We start from the raw sequence: 23,088 nt of genomic DNA on the forward strand, positions 1-23,088 counted from the left end.
ATGTTCAGTGAGTCTGCAGCATACATTTTCATCCAGTGCAATTTATTGCATGCACTATTAGATATTTGTACTATCCCAATTTACATATAAGAAGTTGACCATTTAAAATTGGTGTGCACTTTTACGTTGTGGAAGAAACCCAGTATTTCAAGTAAATCTGTTTTTTCCCCCGTTTTTGAACCATATCATATCCAGCCCTTAGGATGCTTCAGTAATCTACCAAATTAACAAAACTTGTATGTATATAATTATTGTATTTTGTCAGTGATGATACATCTATGTAAAGTGCGTTGAAGGCTGCATTTCCTGGCTTGCACTGCGTGGAACTGCTAATAAATTAAAATTACCAATGCCTGCACACCATCTCCCAATCTCTTGCCATTTACCTTTTCGTGATTTGAGATAGCCATTGATTTCGTTGCTGTCTGTTTCTTGAAAATGATTGAAAACTACCTCAGGGGATCGAGCTGCTACTTAAAGTGTTTGCAAAATAGGCACAAACCCACCTAGGTTTAGATCTTTGTTTGGGAAACGAATAAATATACATTTATGGGGGAAAAAGTCCCCCGTTCTGTATTGTACATTCAAAGGATATTATAGGTCACAGATGGGTTCCTTGACCATCTAGAGGACCGAGGCCAAGCCAGGGCTCCTTTATAAGGTCATGGAACTCCAAGGTGACTTTTAATATCATTTAATATTCACCATTTCATCACCCTTCCATAAACTGTGTAAATCCTTGGTGTCTTGCTCCTTTTTTTTCCCATTGCAGAGAAGAAGAATAAATGCATCTTCTGTACTGAGAAATTACACCCACCAAAAAATAGTTCGTATTTTCTCCAAAAATATATTAGAATTAGTTTAATGTAGGTCGGGTTAATAAAATTCTGTGGTTAAAATTGTGTGGAAACATTCAGAGTTGGTTTCACTTTCAGTGACATCTAGAGTGGAAAAAATGAAAATTGTATTATAAATGTCTGCAGATGTAATTATGCTTTCACCCTGGTTGCTGGTGCTGGCAGCAGCATTGTGATGTAAGAACTCAACTTGTAATACATAATTCGTTACTGTTGAGCAGTTACATAATTTCTTTAATACTGGTGACTAGAGACATCACAAGTCCTCCATCATAAGGAATTTTATACAGCATTGCAGGCTCCCTTTTATTATCTTGTGAAACTTTAACAGATATAATGGTGGTCTTAAATTCTTACAAAATGTCTGTAATGAATCTTCAAAGGTCTGTGTTCCCAAAGTACTCTTATGCTTTTTATAAAACTTTTTATTAATTAGCACCAGCATATCAATCACATTACAGAGGAGTAAGAAAGGAATCACAAGTTGACAATAGGTTATATCAAGTAGTACAAAAATGTAATTCGGAAGGTCTAGGGCGAGGGGGGGTCATCTCCAATAGGGGAGAGAGGTGGCTGACCTATATCTCCACGATATGAATTCCACGTGCTCCACACACGAGCCCACTTAGGGCAACCACGGGCCACATATACAGTTTTTTCTCTGAACATAGACAAGTCTAAGTCTTTCTCCCCACCTCTGAGCAGTGTTTCTCTTGACAAGCATAAGTTCAGGGTGGCCCACTCTAGCAAGCGATCATTTAAATAAATTGGCTCCCAAATATTCAATAGACCTCTACGAGCGTTCAGGCTGAGTTGTGTAGACAGGACAGTGTTAATAACATCATGTAAGATTTAATACTATCACAGTCCCAAATTGTGTGCATAAAGGTACCTGTTTGGCCACATCCATGTCTACAGTTCCCCTCATCCATTGTCCCCATCCGCACCAGTTGGGGACCAGTCACCCTATGGAATATTTTGAGCTGAACAAGTCGGAGGCGTGCAGTTATTGCCGCGTCTCTGGGCGAGGACACGGCCTCCTGCCATTCTTCATCGCCCATCTCAATTCCATCACTGGACCACTTCTCCCGAAGCGATTGGAGGGGGTCTGGCATGTTAATTAATTTCTGATATATTAAGGATCTGTTGTTGTCAGGGACGAGACCATCTAAAACTCTGTCTTCCAGTGTAGAGGACTTGGGAAGGATGCTACCGCGCTGCAGGTGGGCACGCTAAGCGTGCCTGACCTGTGTGTAACGGAAAAATTTTTAGTTTGTTAATTCGAATTGCTGCTGTAAGGTGGCGAATGATTTAATATCAGTTTTATCCCAAAGATCGCTTATTTGCGAGATTCCTATAAGGTCCCACTTGTCAAACCCTTTGCTTTTCTACAGGCTACCCAATTGTTCGGAGTCCCACAGTGGTGTCGCGAGAGTGAGCCTGCGACTCCATCGGAGACCTTTAGTGGCTGTGTGCCAAACTTGAACTGAGTGTTTGGTGGGACCCGTGAGAGCAAAGTGGCGCGACCTGGAGTAAAGGGCTCTATTCTAGTTCCCACTCGGTAGGAGCCACCTATCCATGTTATAACCTGGGTTCCCATGGCAAGTGTAAGTGCCATGGTTTATGGCCGCCAGGTGGGCTGCCCAATAATACTTAATATCGGGGAGGCTAATGCCCCCGTCATACCAATTTAAAGTGAGCTTTTTAAGGGCAATACGTGGCTTTCTACTCCACAGCAAGTTCCGTTGGACACCCTCCACCTCCCTGAAGTAGGACGCCGGGACCGGGTCTAGGGAACTCTGCAGAGCATATAAGAACCGAGGCACCAAAGTACTCTTTTAAAGCTTTTTTGCCTATCTGATCTTCTGAGTTCCCTTTCTTGTGGTATTGTGTAAACCTATAAATGTAAATGTATTTAATTATTCAAAATTTGCATTTAGTCATATCATGGCATCAAATGTTTGCCTTCCTAAATCTTACCTATCAACTGTAATAACCGTTCTATATTGCCTTTTCTTTTAAGATTAAATGTCTGTGTGCTTCATTTAGCTTGCTAAATAACTCTAGCAATGCTTGTTGGAGGTCATTTCCATTTGATTGTAATGGCGTGTTAACTTCAGGTGCTTGAGTTCGTTGGTATTTTGTGCTGCTTTTGAAAATGACTTTTTTCCCTGGCATGTCTTGCTAGCCTCCCAAATAATGTCGTCTTTGACCTGCTCTAGATCAGACTACTTAAACTGTCTTGTGAGCTACTGGTAACTGTGTAGTTCTCCTCTGTGCAGCCCTGCCTACTAAATCAGAAATGTTTGCTTTGTTGAATTACTATATGTATACCTAAATTGAAAAGTGCGTATTCAAGATGAGAATGTGTGTTTTCTCAGAACTCCTAAACTGACGTTTGGAGAACATTTATTGAATTTTCAAAACATTCAAAGCTGATATTTGAGTGATAAATTGGGAAGCTTCACTAATATTAACTTGAGACAAGGGGCATTTTAGCTATGGCTTATATGTATTACCCATTTGGAGGTATTTCACATTATCAAAGCATTTTTACATTGCTGCTGGGATCCCTATAAACAAAGAAGAAAAAAGAAAAACAAATTATTCAGTTTTATACACCTAAACTCGTGGACATAGTATTTGTCATGGTTATACAAAAGTACCGATTTTAGTGGCTAACCGAACCACCATACCCACAGATTGACAAGATCTATAGGATACCATTGGGCCTTGGTAGGTGGTTCGACAATCCGCATATTGTGCCACTTATATATTCTACTATCATCAATACAACCGGTATAAAATCATTAACCGTATACGATGAACTGGTCTGTTCCTCAGGTGAATAATTGCTCATTGTCTCTGGTGTCAATGTTCTCTCGCACTGGTGTGCTAGCGTTTTGGTGGGAGGAGTATCAGGGGGTGTCTCAGCAGGTGGTGTCTTAGTGTCGATACATTATTTTGATACTCTTATCGTCACCCTAAGGTATCATGTCTCTGGGGTTGGGAGCTCCGGGGGTTGGGGCTGTTGAGTCCTGGCGGACTGTGCCTGGTGAGTGGCTTGAGAAAGACAGAAAGCACCTCATGCCGTTGCTCTTCCAAGAGCGCCTTGCAGAGTCTTCTTATCGGCTGTCCTTGGTATCGCTCCCCTCAGTCATCGCCCAACTTACCACTTCCGCCTTCCACTGGCTATGCGTTGGGCCCTCTAGGGATTTCCAGTATCTCGCTACATCTCTGCGAGCGATGCCCAAAGCCAAGTTCGCAAACCTTTTTCCTTCTTTCCTTTCCTGTCACCTAGTGTAAAGGCCTAGAAGACAGATTTTAACAGTACATATGTTGCGTCAATCTATTGTTCTCTCCAACTCCTCAATTACCTCTTGCCAAAAGCGGGCGACCCCAGGGCACTACCACACCATATGTGCAAAGCCAGCATAAGCTAGGTGACGTCGTAGGACAACCATGCACCTGGGTCTGGAGCATTTCATACAGTCTATGTCGGGAGGGGTATGTCATGTACAAGAAGTTAAATTGGGTGTTCTTAAATCTGTTGTTTCATGAGACTTTGTAAGTGTGCTCCAGTGTTCGTGTCAACTCCTTGTCCCTGAGGGGCCTGTTTAGGAGTTCCTCCCACCTAGCCCGAGAGCCTGGTTAGCCGCCTAAAGTTTCTAGGAGTAGGGCTTGGTACAGTTGAGTAATCCGTCATTGCCCACCCCCAATGATGAGTATGGTCTGCAATGTGTTGCGTGAGTGCCCCATGTGTTAAGAACTGTGAAACTGGAAGTGCTTTGTCGACCATCAAGTTACCAAAGCTGCTTAGAATGCCCTGGTCCTATAAATATAAATCTCCTAGGGTGTCAGTTTCTGCCTAGAGCCAGTCCCTTATTCGGATCTTGTGATGTAGCCCCTGGGTGGCCTATCTCCCGTTTCTCTTGCGTAGTGCCCACCTCCAGCAGCGTAGGTGAATTGACAGAAGTTTGAGCATGTTAATAGAGTTCAATTTAACCCCATCAGTAGAACCACCAAGGTTCCATCTCTGCGTGGCTTCCCAAGCTGTCTCAATTTCCTGGTATTCAATCTGGCTAGTCAACCACGGTAGCTGTGCTGCCAGGTATTCTAGTGCTCCCAGCACTCCTCATCGAGTGGGAAGCTGTAGTGTACAGAGTGCCACCCAATTCATTCCTCCATACCATACTAGCTCGCATAACAGATGGTGAAGAGACCAAAACCAGGCTTGCAGTATCCAGATAGGGGTGAAATAGCATTACACTTTGGGGAGGATAACAATTGCCGGCAACCATACCTGATGAACTAAAAAGATCATTGCTGCTAATCTTGCATATGGTAGTAAATAATGTAGTTTTAACTGATGTGATTACTATTCCAGCTCTAATAATAATGGTTCTGGATGATGTTCATTGAACATACGTAGCTGTTACTACAGAAAAGGTGAAGATCATTGAATTTGAAATTTTCTGTGTCTCCATAAACTTCTCAAATGTGTGGTTCTTTTACCAGTTACATCTCTCCTCAAATGACATTCTCTCTTCGTGCCAGGCCTTGGTAGTCGTATTTTTAAAACAGCCTATTTCTAGTCAGATACATTTTTGTAAACTAAAATATCTAAATCTATTGCTGCTTTTACTGGTTTCTACATTGTCAAGAAATAGTTACTTTAGTTTTATAAGAGGAGATTATTTGCAGTGGGTATTATTTGTTTGTCTTCTGGTTGCACTTTACCTTAAGTGAATGGGTTTTCTGTGTGAAGGTGCTGTACTGTAAGAGCAGTTACATTCAGGAAACCTGAATCTGACATTTATTGATATTAACATGTTCACTTGAACATATCTCTTCTCATATGCACAAGCTTTAAGTTGTAACAGTGTTTGTAGGTTTATATGAACTATAATGTAGTCTTTCTTCCATCCTTAGGTTATGCAATGGTCTCCACAAGATGTTGTGTCCTTGAGGTGGAGCAGTCTCAGCCATACGCATGCTGGAACTCCATCTACATTAAGGGGTCCAGAATTTCTTCTTTAACATTGGCCACATAAACAGACAAAATTGCAAAGATTTGCCCTGTGTCGAGTATGACCGCCACGACCCGTGGCTCCCCCGTTGGAGGGAATGAAAGCCAGGGCCAGGCTCCGGATGGACAGTCACAGCCACCCCTCCCACAGAATCAGGTAAAATATCATTTTTTTTTTTTTTTTAACTTCTAACATTTGTAAACTCTTTTATATTTAGAGGTAAACACATTGTTGGCCTACAGGACATTGTAATGATTTCCATTTTTTAGGAGGCAGGCGTTTTTGTATAATATTAGTTTGTTGTATTCTAAAGCTGCACGTCAAAGGAAATGTGCCTTTGTAATAGGAATTGTATTTGTCTTGAGATAAGATATACAAGGGCATACTAAATTGTTTTCAAAATATTGTTTTGCACTTTCTAAAAAGCACAAAGTAAACTATACATTTGTCCTTGTGCAAAATGCATCAACTTTCAATTTAAATTTTGGGACCTTTTTGACAAAATTAGTTATCAACTGACTGTAATCCTCTAGCTATTCATCTTGGAACTGATTGATGTATAGGAGCCTCTTACTGAAAGCTGCCCTTAGACAATGCTGGGGTCCAATGGGATTTCATATTAATCAATTACATTTTAGAACTGTAAAGGGGCTGCTGTGATAAACTGTAATGTTTGTCACCGTGGGGTTGTGGGTGACATCGAATTGAAACAAGATCGTTTTGAGTTGTCTAATCTCTCTAGTGAAAAACAGCCCCTCTCTTCACAGATACCCATGTACATTTTGGCATGTGTGCCCCACTCGATCCTCTTCCCCTGCACTTATGAGAAGCGTAAAGGAGTCTTGTGGGAGCCATGCATAACATGCCCTCACCTGCTTCCACCACACTACCCCATTTTATATGTATATAAAAAGTTACACCTGAAGTCCTTCCTTTCACCCCACCACTATCCATATTGAACTGTCTTCCCCATCCTATCACTATTTTGTCCTCCTGACAACCCAAAGGCATGCTCTCCTCTCACATTGAGAGTGAAGAGCTGTCAATTTCTCGGCCATTGAAGACCTTCAGGAGGCAGCTGATTAGTTTGTTGGAGCAAGGACGTTGGGGCCTGCTTTTTCTCTGTTCCGATTTCAGAGCATTGATTTAATCAAGTATTCAAACCAGTGATTCTTTCCTGTTCGTAATAACCTCTTTCTCACGGAGTATGTTCAACTTGCATAAACAAACATGGATAAAATTACTTTGGCATTTAATGCTACAAGGTTATGGTTGAGTAGTTCGAACCATGAATTACTTAAGCAATCTCGGTCAAAAAAGCAAAACATCAACAACAAACAGTTGTGGCACCTGTAGCATCCAACCCAGCTCTGGAGCATGCAATTGACTCCGCCACACATGGAGATCTGTAATAAACATCTTTATTCTAAAGCATGTAACCATTAACTGAACATACTTCATCATGGACTTTATTGCTTAGACACTACCACATGCCTTCCAACTAATTACGCAACTTTGTAAGGAGTCTGACCAGGACCACAAGGGTCCTACTGCCCATGACCCCTAAATCTCTCCCTTTGTTAAAAAAAAAAACAAATTTAAAATTGGGAACGTCATATCTACATTAAAGTTCCTCAGTGAGATGTTGAGATGCTTGCACCAGTCTTCCAGATCGAGCCGTACAAGGTGAAGGAGGTGCAGTTTCATCTGGCATGGTGGATGTAGATTCAGATGCCTGCCTTGGACACTGAGGTGGACTTGTCACACGTGAGGTCTAGAGCCCATGAACATCGAGGCAGTTGTTTGAAATGGGATGAGTCTCTCCATAATTAACTTTCTGAGATGTTGAGCGGTCACCATAGGTCCCATACTGGACACGTCTCTCAATGGATCAGCATCAAACTGAGCATCAGTCTAGCTTTTCCGCTTTTGCTTGACTATGACTCTGTCTCCTTCTTAGAAAACCGTGTCACTAGCGCATCTGTGCTTATCTGCATAGGTCTTTATCTTGCGACAAGCGTCCATGACACAAATCTCATCAGTGGTAGTTTTGTCCCAATGGCTCTCTCAAGCAGCAAGGTTGTAGGGCTTTTACCAGTTGTTGAAGGGAGAGTTGAATGATAGGCTCGAAGGGGTGGACACAAAGCTGACCTGAGATCGATTCTTTCAAGGTCAGCGTGCTGAAACACTTTCTTCAGGGTGCCACAAACCGTTCGACAGTTCAATTTGCCTTTGGCCAGAGGCGTGCTTTTCTGGTGCTTGGACATTAATATGAGCAAGAAAGTCCTTAAACTCTCTGGCAATGAAGGGCAGACCGATGTCAGATTTGAGTATAGAGGGAATACCCTACGCTGCAAAAATATCATCCAGTCTCTCAATGACTCTGTCATCGGTGGTCGATGATAAATCTTCTACTAATGGAAAACTCATCAATAACTACCACGAGATGATGGCCATTGCTCAAAGGTGAGCAGAAATCAACTGCAATCTTCTCCCATGCTTGTTTAGGAAGATCAGACATATGTAACTGATGCTGTGTTGCCTTGGAAGACGAGCAGTTAGACAGGTGACATGCTATCAGTTCCTTATCGACTCGTTTGTCAAGGCGAGGAAACTACACTCTGTCTCTGAGGACTCTCTTGGTGACTACAATGCCACAATATAATTTGTGTGCCAATTCATCAACTTGTTGATCAAGCTGTCCGGTGTGATAGTTCTTGTACCTCTTAGTATGATACCTTTTTGAGGGTAAACATCGTTTACAATGAAGTCGATACAACGCATGCCATTACAACACGGTCATTACAACGACCGCGTTGTTACATCGCATACGCAAGTCGTTACAGTAACTTGCTGTAAGGGGCAGAAGGTGTTGGATTTTAAATCTGACACCTTCCCTACTGTCGCACAGACTGGAGTTGGAATAATAAATTATACTATTCCAAACTCCAGCGCCTCCCCTTCAGCAAGTCGTTGTAATGACTTGCTTTGTAATGGTATGCGTCGTAACAACATGGTTGTTGTGATGACCGCCTTGTAATGGCATGTGTGTTGTAAACGTGTGCGTTGTAACCGGTTATAGTCCTTTTTGAGTGACAGAAAGTACTTCCTGCACATTCTTGAATTTTTGCTAGTCAACGTCCTCTATGAGTTGTTGAGTATGTTTTTTCCATGATTGTTCTGCAATTGTATTCTTTGCGAGCATGTCTTGGTCTGTATTGGTAACAGCAAGGATGTGCTCAATGGCTAGAGCTGCAGGGGTGCTGGACTTTATTATGAAATTAATGTATGCTTCAGCCGCTTTATACATTGCACTTTGCCGCTGTAACTACACTTGTGAGAAGTAATCTGTGGGCTTTTGATCCCTTTTTTTTTTTTCTGTTTACTATTTTCATCCAATTAACATCAGACAGTCAATCAAATTAACATTACAAGCAGTACTCAGTACTTCATCCCTTCGTATGAGTCTACAGACAGGACAATAGCACACCAGTTTATGGAACAATGCACATATGAGCATTACATTAGTATTACACTTGACATGAGTAACTGCGTTGCACACCCCACCTGTTCACCGCCCTCCCCCATCAACTGTGCATTTTTTTATGACCATATAACCTTGCGGTGGGGTAGCTGTCTACCATAGGTGAACGCGGTCCTGACAGGGCCAAGAGGCACCCATCTGTTGCTGATGGTCAGAGGTCTCACACTCCATTATGATAGCATGGACGTCCCCCCCCCCGCCCTTACAGCGCATCAAGGATAGCCTCACCTCTCCTTAAAGAAAACCATACCACCAACCAACCTTGGACACCCGGATATAACCTGTCCTAATGCGAAAGATGGATCTCTAGGGGGTCGTCCCGGACATCAACAGAAAGGGAGAAATCCTCAGTGTGTAGCCTCAGCGGTGTCAGAGGAGACAGGTTCAGGTGGATGGGATAGTAAATAGCATTTTAAAGGAGCCCAGATGTCTCTAGGCCTAGAGGAAACAGGGAGCAATTCGGCATACATGGCGAGCCGTTCTTGGCAAATCACTAAATCGTCAATCCAATCCTTAAACTTAGGCGCCCGCCCTCTTCCCCAGCGAAAAGCCACTCGCCTCTTAGCCATGAGAAGGGCAAGAGCAACATATTTACGATTCGCCGCAGGAACGGGCTTAACATACCTCAGTATCGCCATCAATGGTGTGGGCTCCATCTGTGTGTTCGTCATCAGAGCCAACGATTCGAAGACTTGCCCCCAAAAGCCGCACACTCTCGGGCAGTCCCACGCCAGGTGCAGGAAATCCGCCCCAGGAGCCCGACACCTTTCACAGCTGTCCGAGTCATGCAAGTTAAATCTGTGCATCTTGGCTGGGGTATAATACAATCTGTGTAAAAACTTATAATGGAATAGCCGGAGCCTGCTACTGGCCGATACCCTCTCAGTTTGCATACTGCAATATTCCCATTGTTCATCCGACAAGGTGAAGACAAGGTGAAGCCCAGTTCGTCGTCCCAGCACCCTCGAGAATGCACGGCTGGAGACACCCTCTGCGCGTGCACTGTCCTGTACATTAGGGAGACCAGTCGCTTGCACGTCGTGTTTTTGAGCATGAGCTGAAGCGGAGCTAGGGTCTGCGGCTCCGCTGGAAAGTCTGGGGTCAATGACCGAATTCCATGTCTAAGGCGAATATAGATCAAGACCTCATTGGAGTCTGCCGCATGCTCTGGAATATATGCTCAATCGTGCGGAAGCTACCGTTATGGTATAAGTCCCCCCACGTGCTGATGCGAGCACGCTCTTTAAAGTGATGACAGTCTCTCCTGGAGCAGAGGTATGCTCGGGTGATAACTAAGAGGCAACAAAGGGGAATAAAGCAGAGTTACATTCAGCATGCGCCCAAGACGCTGCCAGGCCGATGCAGTACAGGTGAGTGTGGTCGGATTACGGTCTGTAGGTGTGCTCAAGTCATATAGTAACCCCTCTAATGGGGTAGGATGTGCGAGCCAATGCTCAGCCGCAACTTGTGGCATGTACCGGGGCTGCTTCACCCAAAACCATGCATAATGGGCTTGTGCACTAAGGTAGTAGAGCTCAAAATTCGGTATTCCGAACCCTCCCTGTGCATATGGCCGGATGAGCACCTCCCATTGCAGCCTCTGCTGCTTCCCTCCGCATACCAGTCGCGTCAGTTCATATCGGAGTGTCCTGAAAAACTCCGACAGGATGTTTAAAATAAATAAATTAGTCGGGGGAGGATCACCATTTTAATGAGGGAAGCCCGCCCAGCCAGAGAGGGGAAGGGCTATCCAACGACTAATATTTTCGGTGATACAAGTCATAGTGGTGCCATAAGTCAAACGCATGAGTTCCTCCTTATCTTTCGTGACCCGAATACCGAGATATCGCAGTTCGTCCTCGCACCACTCTAATGGGTAGTCTAACGGGAACCGTCCCGTAACCGCCGTCAGCGGGTAGATACAGGATTTCCCCCAATTGATTTGAATCCCCAACAGAGCCCCAAAAGGTATACATTCCCGCAAAATCGGGCTCAAGTTTTGTTGCGGGTCCCTATATAGAGTGTGATATCGTCGGCATATAATGATATCAGTATCTGCCGCATATTGCACCTCTGAGCCTTGTCATTATGTCGCTGTCTTAATCGTGCCGCCAACGGCTCTGTTGCCAGGGCAAAGAGCAGTGGGGACAATGGGCACCCCTGCCTTGTGCCTCTGGTATTATGGAAGGCCTGCGACGTTTGCCCATTAATGAGCACTTTAGCAACCGGCAAGTGATATAACAGCCGGATCCAAGATAAGAAGAGTGGCGGGAAACCCATCCGCAGCATAACCCCGAAAATATAATCCCATTCTATGGAATCAAACGCCTTGGTTGCGTCTAAGGGCTTTTGATCCTTCCCCGGCTTATGCACAATAGTGTAATCCTAATCGTGCAATCTCAACCCCCACCTCTCAATGCAAGGGGGCTTCTTGGCTTTCGGATTTCCGAAAATAAAGAGCAATGCTTGATGATCAGTGACCTGGGTGAAATACTTTGTGTATAGAAACACATGTAAATTTTCACAAGCCCACACTATAGCCAGGCTCTTTTTTTGTGGCTGAAAAAGGTCACGTTTAGCCTGAGAGAGGCTTCGGCTGGCATAGGCCACAATGTGTCTCTATTTGGATGCGCACTATGTTGATCTAGGATCGCACCAACCCCACCAATCTCAGTATGAAACTTTTGATCAAAGTTATTCATTTCAGTTGCATTTCCAATTGCATGTTTCATTTCCTTGAAACTTGAACTACATTCATAGGACCAATGGAAGGGAACATTCTTCTTTCTCAACTCTATTAATGGGGCACTCAGCGTGGAAAAATCACGAATATATCTGGAGCAATAGCTGGCCATGCCTTAGAAGGATCGCAGTATGGTTATATGTTGTGGAGGATAGGTGGATGACAATGCTTGTACTTTCTCAGGGTCAGGAGCCACCCCCCTCCAAAAAATTGGTTTTGTGAAACTCACAATTTTTTGCATTTAACGTGAGCCCTGTATCAACAAGCAAACAACAAACATGCTCCTTTTTGTGTGGCCGCACACACTAATATGTCAACACTTTAGTTAAAAGCATGTGTGACAGGTTGAATAACTTGGCGAATGACATCCTGAAAGATCTCTGCAGCCAACGACACACCAAAATGGAGTCTTTTGTATCTGAACAAAATGAATTGAAAGAGTAGTAATGTACCTACAATTCTCTTCCAGCTCGAGTTGATGGTGTCCTTTTTATCAAATCTAGATAGGTGAAGACTTTGGCACCAGCTGTGTAATCATGTCCACCATGGGTGGACCTGATGTCTTTCTCTCTCAATTGCCCGGTTGCCCTGGCACATATCAGCGCTTGCACATCCACAGTCCGGTTTTTGTACTAGCACTATGGATGAAACCTGTGGCGTCCGACCAGTACAGCGCTCAATAATGGCATGCTTTAATAATACATCCAGTTCTTTCTCAACTGCCTCCTGTAAATGAAAAGCAAACAGACGGTGTCGTTCAGCAACAGGACGAATGTCCTCGTTAATGTGAAGTTGCAATTTCATTTCTTGAGTTTCCCTAGTCCATGAAATAGCGACAGGAATTGAGTTAGTATTTCAGAATGTGCATTGAGGTTGTAGTTGATGGATATCAGTCCTTTGTCAGCAGCAGTGCTAAAACTGAGTAGACATGCCCTCGACAAAGTAACTTGTAGAACATGAATTGGTGCTTGTACTATTATTTTCTCATACCTCGTGGTCGCTACAAATAATCCTTGACTTTGCAATGGGGTAGAAGCTGCCCAAGTGTATACCTTTGTTTTCAGTGGTGTTAAACGTTGTATCGGAGACAGTTCATAATTTTCTGCTGGCATAATATTGATGATGCACCGCTGTCTATAATGAAGTTGCAGGGCAGCCATTCACCTTTAGCGTGATTCTGGGACATTGGCCAAATGAATTGGGTTGCTACACATGGCGATCTCTCGCTTTGGCTTGTGTTCTTCTTTGCAAGCAGCCAATTCTGCATGTGAATGTTTTTCTGTAGTCAACATCATCATTGCACACCCATCGTCTTTACTGTCACTCGATGATGACACTGAAGGACTTTTGGAAAACTATTTTGATGACTATCTGCTTCGTTTAGTCTCTATTTGCCTCAGTTGATATTGCCGTTAAGCCTTGTTGGCATGGCGAGATTGCTTCTGGTGCTTTGTGGCACCCTTTGTCTCATCGGGACACATTTCGTTTCTCTTACGTTTTTCCGACCATTGCAAAATGTTTTTTTCTCCTACTGCCTTTGCATATATGTCCAATGAGGGGGACATTTACCTTTGTGTGGAAATGAGAAACCACATCAGAAACATAATTTCTTTTTTTTCCGAGACATCGCCTTCTGGGCCTCCGTTTTTGTGTTTTTGCTTAACCTTCATGATTAATGCTGATTCATTCTTTGTTGTTCCAGCTTCCATATCAGCAGCCTGTCGATCTGATCTTGTTTTCAGCTCTCGCAGACATGAGTACCTTTTCTCGATTGAGCGTCTCAGCATGCATCATTTGAATGAATTGGAGAGCCACCCATCCATGACTCCAAGACGCATGGCTTCTTCATCAATGAATTGACTAAATTTGCAGTGCTAGATGAGGATATCTGGTCTTTCAACAAACTCGTCCATCGTTTCACCAGCTTGCTGCCTTGCCTGGTTGAAAATGTATCTTTTATAGTCGACTTTGGATTTAACTTGCCTTCTAACGCTTGTTTGATTTTACACTATGATATTTGATTAGCTTGTGATATTTTCTTTATCACTTCTTTCACACCATCACCTGCAAGGTTCTTTAGATATTTGATTTTTTTGTCATCTACTTCTTCTAGAGCATCTATGAAATTATCAAACTTTTTCATCCATGCAGTCCATCTGACGCGAGTATTCTGCTTTTTGGGGGTCTTAAATGGCGGTGGTGGTTTCCGGAATGCTGCTGCGCCGTATTTTGCGCTATCTAACAGCCATTGAAAAAATGTCACTATTCCGAAGAACCTTCGTTCTATTGTGTGCTACTTGCCACTTTGCACTCATTAGCGGCTCAACCAGGCTTGGTTATCACACCTGATTCAAGGTCGCACTGGTATGTATGTTTGTACTTTCTCTACCCGGTTGTCACTGTCTTTACGCTTTCCCACACCTGGTTGCCGCTGCCTTCAGCGCTTCGTTGCAGCTGGCTGTTGCTGCCTTTAACCTTTCTTCGTACCTGGTCATCACTGCCTTTAGCTTTTAAGCTTTGTATTGATGATGGCTGTGTGTTACTCTGTGGTGCAGTATCTCTTCTTTTGGCCTTACTAGTAAGCTTATAGCGGGCTTTCTGACAGTGCTCCTTTATAGGGCATTGTACGTGCTAGATCGGCACTTTGACTTGGCATACACGAACTGTAGCTTGCTTCTTGGGCGCACGTGGCATGCACAAGCAGTTTGCTGGACCTCTGCAAGCTGTCAGGGATGGCAGTCTCGTTTCTTAGGGCACGTATCCCCTACTCATTGCCAGTTATAGCATCCACCCACCCCAGCTCTGGAGCATGCAAATGACTAGGCCATACACACAGCTCTGTAATACACGTCTTTATTCTTCAACATGCACTCGTTAACTGAACATAGTGCGTCATAGATTTTATTGATCACAGCCTGTCACATCCACATACCTCAGAACTGATTATGGAACTTTGTAAGCGTCCGACTAGGATTACAAGGCCACTATTGCACATGACACTACAACACCTAGTCAGACATTGAATATAAAACAGTGAAATAAATTTACAAACCATAGTAAACGGGGCGATCAGCAGTGTAGAGAAACATTTAGGAGTCTGATATACTTAATAAAATAAAAACAGTGGGACCTATTCAGTCAGGCAGCAACTATAAGAGACAAAAATATCCTGAGCTTCAGTTCCAAAGGCATAGGAAATTTAGATATCCACTTACAGAAAATAGTCCTCATTCATAAAACCAAACATGCACATCTTGAAGTTCCACTGGGAAATCAGGTGTCCATTCGATTGCCCAGTTTTAAAGAGAACCAATGAACATATGATGCACTGAGTCATCAATGAAAAATAGTTCGAAGTTTGTTCGTAAAGGGTAGGGAAACTACTTCTAATCTCACTCCTAAAGATGGCAAGGCTCGAGCCTCAAGACTGTTTTACCACAGTGCTTCAAGTTGGTTTAACCCCTTGAGTGCCCGCCCCTTTCCCCGCCCTGTGCCGGCCGTTGCATTAGCGGGCGGGGTTTATGACGAGCTGGTCTCGTCATGGGCACAGCGCAACCGCGGCCCATGACGAGACCAGCTCGTCATGGGCACTCAAGAGGTTAAGAATGGTGCTCCACTGTCCTGTCCACAGCTTTCCTAGTTCGCAAATAAATTCTCCTTTCCTACTATATGGAAAACAAGCCTGATTGTGCTTCTATCCAAGAAAGGTATGGTAAATGACCCAAGAGCCTACAAACCAGCCAGCTTAATTGACCTAGTTTTAAAGTTGTTAGTAAAACTTCTTCTAGACCACAAAAATATTAGGTGGAATGATAAAATATAATAGCATGGATCTTATTCAGGGGGTTTTAATAGCAGGTTTTAATCGGTGGACCACTGTTAGAACTGGGATTCATTATTGGCTGAGGTATGCACCCAGGCGAGGCCGGAACCACCCCTCTAGTCAGGGTAAGTGAAGTACATACTAAAAGATAGCCTGTGCTCACCCTCTGGTAGCTTGGCACAGAGCAGTCGGGCTTATCTAAAAAGGCAATGTGTAAAGTATTTTGCTCTTTCTTTCTCATTCTCCCCCACCATGTTGCAGGTATCTGAACCAGGCACAGGAGCAGAAGTAGAGACTTTGATATCCCTGAGTCTCAAACAGGAGGAACCCCAACAAGCCCTTGGAGCACACTTGGAGAATAGGCAGAGCCCAGCTCTCTCTCAGCAAAGTCAGAGAGCTGCAGGGCAACAAACAGAAAAGCAGGTCTTCCAGGTCAGCAGTCCAGTTGAGTCCTTTAAGCAGTACAGCAGTTCTTCTGGCTGAGCTTCAGTTACAAGTCAAGTAGTGTCTGATTTTAGGGGTCGGAGACCCAGTACTTATACCCAAAGTGCCTTTGAAGTGGGGGGTGACTTTCAAGAGCGGTCTTTAAAGTGAACAAGTATCCATTCAATCCAGGCCTGTCTGTCAGGCAATCTGTGGGGGGTAATTCAGGCCATTGTATGGGGACAGGACACTACCTTCAGTTAAGTGTTAGCCCCTCCCTTCCATCTTGCCCAGGCGGGCCTTCAGAATGCAGTTGTATGTAAACTGGTACTTAGACACACCTATCCTTCCTGTGTTGTGGCTGTCTACAGGGAATGCTCCAAGTGTAGCTGTCACCCACCCCAGATGTTTATTGGAGACAGGCTGCAAAAAACACAGAGCAGTAAGTGAAGAGAAATGTCCACTTAAAGTGGCATTTCTAAAACAGTCATGTTGAATCCAACTCCACCAGTAAGGAGTTATCATTACCATTCCAAAGATCTAAAAATTTAACTGGCAGCTCATGTCCTCTGATCATAAATTACAGCTTAAAATTGTATTAATGAATTCCCAATGTTAACCTTTGAGAGGGGTAGGCCTCGTAGTAGTGAAAAACGAATTTCGCTGTTAATCACTTATAGGACATTTAAAACATAAAACTACATGTCCGACCTTTTACGTACATTGCACCCTTCTCTTACTTCTACTTGGGACCTACCATAGGGGTGGCTTATGAGTAATAAAATGGGAGTTCAAGGCTTGGCAAGTAGTTTTAAATGCCTACTTGAAGTGGCAGTAAACTGCACACATAGGCACCGCAGTGGCAGGCTTGAGACCGGTTTGAAAGGCTGCTTCCATGGGTGACACAATCAGTGGTGCAAGCCCACTAGTAACCTTTTGCATATCTCCCTATTTGGGCTGGAGTTAACGGTAGCAATAGTCCCAGGGCTGAAATGCCCTTTTGAGTCTGCAAACCTACTAACTTGCATTGTTTAGGGGATTTCACCACCTGTACCGAACAAGCATTGACAAAGCCAATAGATCTTGTCAATCCGAGAGCTATAGGCTTTGACAATGTTAATGCATTTGTGTTCTGCTCTGGGGCTGGTTTTCTTGATATACACAATCCATTAACCTTACCAACGCCTATAGCTTTCGGACTGGCGAGATGGATTTGCTATGCTTGGTAATTGTAGAGCATACTCTTATCTACTGTTTCCCTCCGACTCGTCCCACCTCACTGTGTGTGCTAAAATGTTGAATGGGGAGCGAGAGGTGAGGCTGGGCGGAGGGAGTGAGGATAAGCTGGGACTGAGCAGTGCTGAGCCTTTGCACCGGAGCCCACTGCTGTTTGTTTTCATTCATCAGGAGAAAGGGGCTGGAGGTGATGGGGCGCGGATTGTCTGAAAATATAAGCACTTGTGTTAAGAAGTGTTGAAAACAAACAAAATAAAACATTTGACCAATGGTGACCGGTCAAATTACATTTAATTCTACATCGCTTGAGTCCGTCTCCCGGTACAGGTGCTCTGCAGCTGAGGGGCAACGAAGGGGTCACTGAAAGTGACAGGCAGTGCGATGCCTGGCATAGCCTGCAGAATGGGAGCTGAGTGTGCAGACAAGGTTGCACTGACCTTCCCAAAAGCAGACCCTGGATGCAGGGACAAAGCAGGGGTCCCCACCTAAAAAAAGATTCATTGCAAGCACATCAGAACACACTGGGGTGTAGAGAATGGGGCATGGGCTGTTGGAAGTGAGGCGATTCACGTTTTGGGTTGGTCAGGGCGCTGTTAATGGCCAGGTACCGAGTACCTGTACTTTAATCTAAAAGTGAAAGCACCAGTACTTCTCAGTGGGGTACATTACTTTTGGTAGAGGGGTATCCGCACTTTTCAATAATAATGGGTACTCATGAGTAGCGGGTGCCAACACTTCTCCAGTCACATTTTAAGTTCGACTCAGTCCTGTAGTGGAGACACACGAGGAAGATAAGGGCTGAATCATTTAAGATGCCTCACATGTGAATGGAGCATCAGTGTGCGGGGTGGCATGTCTGAGGGGCATGGAGGTGAAGAAAATGAAAGAATGTGTGCCAGACACATTCCATTTGGGAGGATGGATGGCGAAAGGCGGCAGTCAATACGTTCCATTTGAAGACTAGAGCCAAGACCTAAAAAAACAAGGCATAGCCAATAGGTCGCGCCTTTGGGACCTTGTAAGTAGAAAAAAAAAACTGAAGTATAAGACTTCACATTTACATTTACTTCGTATTTAGAATGCAGTAAATATAAACGTGAAGTCTTACACTTCAGTTTTTTTTTCTTTTTCTTACAAGGTCCCAAAGGCGAGACCTATTGGCTATGCCAATGCTTGATTTATTTTGTTTCAATGGGAACCGCTCATCAAATTTAGTGAGTGGATCCTTAGTGAATCTGGACTCCAAAACAAATGTAACATACCTCTTACTCTGTTTGAGCAGAGCATATATTGTTAGCGGTGTTAAAAAGCTGATAGAATATTGATACAGTCAATTTAAAAGTTGAACACAGTGACAGCTAAACTTTGGGGGACAAACATGGTCGGGGGTTTACTGCATGAATCCTAAAACCTAGGAAAATAAAACGAGGTATTGGAGGCTTCTATTTAAGCAGCTGTATGCGCCAACAGAAAGAGCATGCATTACGAGCAAAAATGCCAAAGTGATATGCTAGAAACTTGAATGTTGCCTCGTCTGTTAGAAATAAAACTACATTTTGAATCTTCCCATTAAAAATAAAAAATTTGTTGATGTATATTTAATTCTATATTTTTGTGTATTGGTTTGAGGTTCAAATCATAGAAATGGCTTAAGTGGCGGTCCTCTACTTACTTTTTTATTTTTTAAATAATCTTTATTATTGCATTTTTCCATATACATACATCCCCTCCTTCCTCCACCCCCCCTCCTGATTATTGTCTTCCTTGGTATTCACATGAAATCAGGTATATTTATAATAACATAAGCATTACATTCTACTTCGAAAATCAAGCAAGTATATTATAGTATATTAAAGTTTCGCCTTGCACAAGACATTTCGGCAATGTATAGTCAAAGCCTTTCCTATTACATTTCATAGTTTAGACAATTAGGGTCTAGTCTCGTGGCTCTAGGTTTTGCATCTACTGCAACAGGGCATCCCAGATTCTCAGCCCTTGTTTCCTTTTATTCCGCCCCTTCCTTCTGTAGATAGCTATCTCAAGGCTTTTAAATAAAGAGTACTGTCAACATATAAACAAATGGATTCCTGAATTTATAGAGGACAACCTGGGTAGTACCTCAATAGAGATAGTCTGGGACACTCTCAAGGCAGGAATTGGGGGAGAACCCTATGGTTTTCGTTAAAATTTAACAAAGAGGCTAAACTAAAAATGGGGATGTTGCAATAAAAGCTGACTGAAGTAGAGGAGGGATTGATAAGGGTGGTACAAGAAGGTCAGGATATCGAGGGGGCACTGAGCATGGTGGCTGTGGCTAAAAATAACATTATCGATATCTTCATAGAAAAGGCGATATGCAAAGCTACAATGAATAGGGAGAATATGTACGAGCTGAGCGAACAAGTGGGGCATCAACTTGCGGTGCGTACTAGACAACAAAATACGGCCAATATGATTACGGAGATTAGAGATCCAAAACATGGCCTTAGAAATGACCCTAAAGAGATAAGAGCCGCATTCCAGAGTTACTACCAAGAACTATATGAGGAAACCAATATTCAACAAGATGAGATTGAGGAATATCTTGATCAGACATTAAACCCAAAGCTGCCACAGGAGGATCAAGTCAGCTTGGATGTAATACCACAGTGGGAAGAAATATTACTGTCAATAAATAGCTTAGCCAAAGGGAAGGCAGCCGGGTAGGATGGTATACCTGCAGTGTTTTACGCCAAATTCCATAAATCACTAAAGGGGATCTTAAGTGACCTATTCAAACACATTTTTCAGGTAGGACATCCTCCGGGATCTTGGGCTCGAGCAAAAATTGTAGTTTTTTAAAAGAAAAATAAAGACGTGGCAAAACTAGGATCTTATCGCCCTATCACCTTAATAAATTGCGACTCTAAAATATATGCAAAATTACTAGCCAGCAGATTAGTGCCAATCATCCACAAAATCCTATCAAACCGACAACATGGATTCATTCCGGGAAGATCTACCACCGACCACGTACAGAAAGTGATCACACTGTTTGATATCACCGAGATGGCAGGAGACCCTATGGCACTCATAATATTAGACGCAGAGAAAGCCTTTGATAGTCTCCTGGCGATATCTATGGACAGCAATGTCAGAGTGGTATAGGGGAACCGTTTATCCAAGCTATTCGGATGTTGTATATAAATCCTGAAGCAGTAGTAATGGTTAATGGGGCAGTATCAGGAAAAATAGATGTAACCAGAGGGACAAGGCAGGGGTGCCCATGCTCCTCCCTACTGTTCGCAATTTTTATTGATTCCTTTATCCGCAGACTCGAAAATAATCCGGCAATTCCACCAATAAAGTCCCTAAATGGCGACACAAAGACCTTAGCCTACGCAGATGATATTGCGCTGGTTACAAGTGACCCAGCCGCAGCAATAAAAGCGATGGAAGAGGAGGCAAAAAACTTTGGGAAGGTATCCGGGTATAAGTTGAATCAGGATAAAACCCAGATGGTTCTTAATTTTAAGTCTGTGAGGAATGACGATCGGGTGGGAGAGAGTGCAATCTATCTGGGGGTAATCATAACGGCTAGTCTGGAAAACTTGCTGAAGATCAATCTAGATCCGCTTATAAAACACACTGAAAAAGACCTCAACAGATTAAACAACTTGCATCTAACTATTGGAGGTAGATGTAATGTGATAAAGATGCTCTTCCCAAAATTTCTGTATTTTTTCAGGACAATTTGCTTGGAGTTTACACCACAAATGTTCAAAGCTATAGATAACATGTTTTCCCGCTTCATATGGGGATCTAGAAGACCTCACAGGGCGCTTAGATACATCTCACTTCCGAAAGAAAGAGGCGGCCTCGCCCTGCCTAATTTTAAAGTATATTGGTGGGCTACGATCCTGAAATACTGTAAAGTGCTATTAATTCCAAATAGGGACAGCAGGCCAAACAGGGATATACCAACACCACAAGAGCTTATCTGGGTAATGAGGCTAGCGGGTATCTATGGCGACATATAAACAACTGCTACTTCAAAAGAGTACGCTTCAAAACCCTGGCAGGCATACATATAGCCTGGAATAATGTGCGTAAACTGCTCGGAATCGGAAGGTTTTCCTACTACACTCTCTTATCTCAAAACAATCTCCCAGAGATTTTCAATGATACATATATGAATAATTGGCTAAATGCTGGGATTACTCAAATTGGCTGCTTCTACTCTTCGTCGGGGCTTAAATCATTTGAAGATCTAAGAAACAAGTATATGCTAGATCATAGAGACTTTTTAAAATTTCTTCAAGTCAGAGACTTTTTAATAAAGAAAGGGGGCGGGCGATCAAAATTTCAGATAATTCAGATCGTTGAAATAATAAAGAAGAATAAAGCAGTAAAGATCGGTGAAATCTACGATAGCTTGGTCACCACACTCCCCGATGACATGAATACATTTGTCGTAAAATGGCAGGAAAAACTGGGAATAATGATATAGTCATGTCTGAGATCTTATGAACTATCTCAATCTACATTAATGTCTGCTAGGCTGCAAGCCCAATATTTTAAAACGTTTTTTCAACTGTACTATACACCAAATAGGATAGCCAAAAGGGGGTCTGGTAAAAGCACAGAATGCCCACGATGTACGTTGTACGAGGCCGACATTGTACATATATTTGCAACCTGTGATACATTACAAGGTCTGATCAGGGATATCTCTGGCTTTTTATCCGAGATTTTTACCGTAAGTATCGAAATCACAACGGGAGAAATAATGTTAGGTATAGATGGAAATATTCGACCAAATAACATGCAAGGGTTGATATTCATATCTATGGCAATTCTTAGAATATGTTTGGCTTCGGCATGGCTGGACTCAAACCCACCCGTTTTCCAACAGTGGCGAGCACAATTACTGGCTTCTTACAGCCTTGAGATGGCGGTCCTCTACTTCCAATAGTGATCCAGTGGGGGTCCGCCAAAGTCAAAAGATTTAGAAACTCTGCATTAAAAAATTGTTTTTCTATCAAGGCTCAAATCATCCAATTGGTAAAATCCTGTAACTACGACCACCTGTAAGTGGGAACCACTCCTTTTTTCTGACTTTGTCACAAAACGTTCTTTTTCTCCAAGCTGAACCTTGCTAACTCCCTAGAAGCAGCCTTGCACTAAGATTCTTAAGACCTGCGTTTGAATTGACTGTGTATTATTATGTATGTTTACTTGCATATTGCATCGCCAGCCTCTTCCCGCTACCCTTGGCTTGATATGTGTACGTACCTGTTCACACTTTTTTTTTATGTCAAAATAATTTGATTGGGTTTTATTGTATCATAAAATGACAGTAAAAGTCATACAATTTAGTTTAAATCTGAGAGAATTTTTTTTTTAAAAAAATCTATAAAACATTATCATAGTTATTCCCATATGCTTTGAAG

The 23,088-nt window shown here is 43.0% G+C and overlaps 1 protein-coding gene across 2 annotated transcripts in view; it reads left to right on the top strand.

The window, feature by feature from the left end:
• Positions 1-23,088, top strand: part of USP9X (ubiquitin specific peptidase 9 X-linked) — a 1,605,828-nt gene that overhangs the window by 100,607 nt on the left and 1,482,133 nt on the right. For both annotated transcript variants that reach the window (XM_085622934.1, XM_085622935.1), the window contains exon 2: positions 5,790-6,043. In XM_085622934.1, coding sequence (XP_085479060.1) covers positions 5,948-6,043 — 96 coding nt within the window. In that variant the 5' untranslated portion in view covers positions 5,790-5,947. The remainder of the gene's footprint in view (positions 1-5,789; positions 6,044-23,088) is intronic.

This window comes from Triturus cristatus, chromosome 8, assembly GCF_964204655.1.
Source record: "Triturus cristatus chromosome 8, aTriCri1.1, whole genome shotgun sequence".
NCBI lineage: Eukaryota > Metazoa > Chordata > Amphibia > Caudata > Salamandridae > Triturus > Triturus cristatus.